Source organism: Arachis ipaensis, chromosome B06, assembly GCF_000816755.2.
Source record: "Arachis ipaensis cultivar K30076 chromosome B06, Araip1.1, whole genome shotgun sequence".
In the NCBI taxonomy this organism is placed as follows: domain Eukaryota; kingdom Viridiplantae; phylum Streptophyta; class Magnoliopsida; order Fabales; family Fabaceae; genus Arachis; species Arachis ipaensis.
The window spans coordinates 4,956,303-4,960,251 of NC_029790.2; the positions used below are offsets into that span (position 1 = coordinate 4,956,303).

General features: G+C 24.4%; 1 protein-coding gene across 3 annotated transcripts in view; it reads right to left on the reverse strand.

Annotated features, from left to right (window-relative positions):
* LOC107645495 (ABC transporter G family member 15) overlaps nt 1-2,098 on the reverse strand; it is a 5,104-nt gene extending 3,006 nt beyond the window's left edge. Inside the window, exons 1-2 of one of the 3 annotated variants that reach the window (XM_016349532.2) lie at nt 1,824-2,098; nt 535-614 (exon numbers count right to left, since the gene is read on the reverse strand). In XM_016349532.2, the coding sequence (XP_016205018.2) occupies nt 535-614; nt 1,824-2,088 (345 nt within the window). In that variant the 5' untranslated portion in view covers nt 2,089-2,098. Of the gene's footprint in view, nt 1-534; nt 615-1,783 lie in introns of all 3 variants that reach the window. The other 2 variants (XM_016349531.2, XM_021103785.1) reach the window with 2 other exon arrangements.

A 3,949-nucleotide genomic window follows, 5' to 3' on the forward strand; every position in this document is an offset into this window, starting at 1 on the left:
GCCAAAAATTTAAGTTGGAGAGAAAAGAAAAGAAGTAAAAAAAATAACTTAATTACAAAAAAAATTATTCACTTAATATTTATTTTTTTATTAATTATTTTTAATATTAAAAATACAATGTATAAAAAAATGTGCATAAAGCAAGTTAGTACATATTTCTAGTTACATAAAGCATTTTTTTTATAGTCAATCAATAAAAAAATTTTGTACATACATATCTTAACAGATTAACCGTATTATCATTTATATTATGCATCCACACTCATCTAAACCTGATTTTCTTTTTAGGTCGATACTTTATTTCTTTGTACAAGAATCATCAGCTGTAGTTGGTCGACCTTATTTTTTTTTGTTTCGATAAAAGATCCAAAAATAACATTTTTCTGTGCAAGAGAATAATATCAACAATAGATTTCTAATGTTTATGAAATATTGTGATACAATTATAAATGTGGACTTGACATCTGTAGTTAGATATTTTCTTTACTCTTTAGACACTATGTATTATTAATTTATTATTGTTTTGAAACTTACAATGTTTCTGCAGCTTGTAGTTGTCTTAGTCCCATTGAGTGTTACATTTCCAGTGATTCTAACATTGCCGCCAAGCCTTCCTGAATCAAAGGGGAATTAATGTGATTTTTAAAAAGAACTTATAAGAAAAAAAAAAGGGAGAGAATTTGGAAACTTTTAAGATTTTTTTTTTTCTTAAAAAAATAATTAATTTAATTGTTAAAATCAAGTCATGGAATAAGTCTTGTTTCTCATATGCTTGAGAAATCCACATTCAGAGAGAGTATAAGAAATTCTTTTTTAAAAAGAAATAATACATAATAGAGAACATACGATCAATATTCAATATATCTTCCTATTTTTTTTTTGCCAAATTCAAATAAAATTACAATGACAAAAACACACACACATAATATTAGATTCTCTTTGTTTTTGGTGAACAAATAAAATTACAAATTTGAGTGACAGAGAAAGAAAGTGGACTTTTAGGGGTAAGAAATATATTTTTTTAGGTTGCTGTGCTACTAAAAAGTGGTAATTATTGTCAGATTTATGGTCGAATTTTACGACAAATATTATCATCGAATCCTGTGACGGTTTAATGTACAATTTTGTCGAGCTTAAATATTACCATTAAATTCGTATTTTCGCAAGAAAATTCAATAATAACAAATGGCGCATAATGTCTTTAAATTGACACGCATTTTAAATAAGATAATTTTAGATTATTATAAAAATAACCGATATCAATAATTAGTCAGGAGAGATTTATTTTTTCGTCAAAATTAGTGTTAGTTAATTATATTAGTGTATTAATAATGTGTCTATTAATTTTGATGTAATGTTAATATAAAGCAGTTTTACATGTGTATTTAATTCCGTATTCCCACGTTGACAGAAATAACTGTTTTTTTTATATTGATAGTGTGAATGGTCATTCAAAATAATAAATATGATTAAAAAATTGTATAAAATATTTTATATTATCAGTGCATCAAAATTAAATTTTAAGTATATGTATATAAAAAATATTATATATTTTAATATAAATAATAAGCAATAAATTTGGTGTTTGATTTTATATATATCTATAAAAGATGGTTGATCAGAAAAAGATAACAAATGAATCATGGTTAAGAAGTGATGGCTGAAAGCAAAATGATTATATAAAACATATAAATAATGGGATAAAAATTTATGTACAGTTGATAAATGAGAGTTGTTAAATAAAAAGCTATTAACTATTAATTTCACGTAAAATTAACTGCACCTGAGTTTTCAACTATAAATGAGTATGAATGAGTAGATACCAGCAAGAGCATCAAGGAAAGTGGATTTGCCAGCACCAGAAGGACCAATTAGAGCCATGATTCTGTTTGGTTCAGCATATCCACTTATTCCATTCAACACTTTCTTCCTTCTTTCATTACTATAACTGCTTACTACTTCCACTTCCAAATTCTCCCAAACCAAGCACACTTCTCTAATATTATTATCACTCTCCATGATTGCACCACCATCATGCAACTCCATTGTTGTTGGAGCCATAATAACAGGCAACATGCATGTACACATCTTGTCTTTATGTTATGTTTATATATACAGCTGTCTACATATTTAAATGAAATACATGTTTAAATTGATATTCAATTTGTATATTTCTTCAATTTAAGTTTGAAAAAGCAAAACAATAAAAAATAAAAAATTTTAAAACCACAATTAAATTATTAATAGTGATAGGTGCAAAATATATATAAGTAAAGAAAAAGTATAGGGTACTAACATATTATTTGTCAATTTATTGTCAATAATAATTAATTATTATATTTTAAACACATATATAAAGAGACACATCTAGAAAATATATCTATAAAGACACTTCTATTAAACACAGTCATAAAAAAGACATTTTTATTAGACACATCCACGAAGACACTTTCATTAAACACAATTATAAATAAGAGTTGATAGAAGTTGACAGAATACTGTTGGTAACATAGCGAGACCGATAAGTAAAACACTGAATCTACGAGATTACAAACATTATTTTTTTAAAATGTTACGTGAATACTAAAAATTAACTATTAAATTAGTCACTGTATTTATTTTTATGTATGTATGCATAATTTTAATTTTTTTTCGTCTTAAATTTAAATTAATACTAATTAACTTTTTTTTTTCACATAAAAGTTTTGATCATCTAATATTACCCATAATAAATTCTCTGACAAAATGACAAGAACCTAACAAGCATTTAATAATCGAAGAAAGTGATGAAAAATATGAAAATATAATAATACTACTATTTAATTTGATGGAGCACATTTAACATATTTTTGTTTTCATATACAAACATGATTTAAGAAGAAAAGTTCTCAACCAAATTAGTATTGAACCGACAACAGAGAAAAGTCAAAACTTACAATCAATTCCAAATTAAGAACTTAAATTGATATATACCTAACTTAAGTTCTCAACAGACTTAATTTTTTTAGAAACACTTCACGTCAGTTTTATTTCTTAACAAATTTTAATTATTAAATTATTTAAGTTCTTCTTATTAAATTATTTGTTCATATATATAAAATGATTAATTTGAGAATTTTAAATTTTTGTAGTTTTTATTTTTTTCTTTAAATATTAATAGCGACTGAACTACTAACAGAATAAAATATTGTGGCGTGTTTAGAATACAATAAAATTGAAATTGAATTGATTCCAAAATTAAATTATTTGTTTGAAATGAATAAAAAATAAGAATCGAAGTCATTTGTAAAGCTCATACATTTATATTATAACTAAATTTAAATGAGTTAATAGCCAAAATCGTCTCTAAAAGATACTTCGATCTCCATTTCGGTCTTTGAAAGACAAAATTAATCGAAATCGTCTCCGAAAGATACACGACTTGGTTACGTTAGTCCTTCCGTCAGTTGGATGACGAAGTGTCACGTTAAGTGCCACGTGGCATGATGACGTAGTGAGTTAATGCCACGTGTCACTTGACATGTAAAAAAGTTATTTATAATCAAAATAATCCTCGAAAGTTCAGACGTAAGTCATTTTTATCCCTAAATTTTTAAAAATTAATCAAATTAATCCTTATATTTTTTTTTATTTTTTCTTGATAATATTAAATTTAAAATATTTTTTGATGCTACTAATTTTAATAGAAATGTAATTGATAAACAAAAAATTAGTAATTGTATCTTTTCTTCTTCAAATTTTTTTCAATAAAATTATCTCTCTCCTTTAATTCTTCTCAAAATCTCTCTTATTCTTTTCTATTCTAAAACATGTAAGAAAAAGATTTTAAAATAGAAAAGAATAAGAGAGATTTCGAGAAGAATTAAAGGAGAGAGATAATTTTATTAAAAAAAATTTAAGAAGAAAAGATACAATTACTAATTTTTTGTTTGTCAATTACATTTCTATT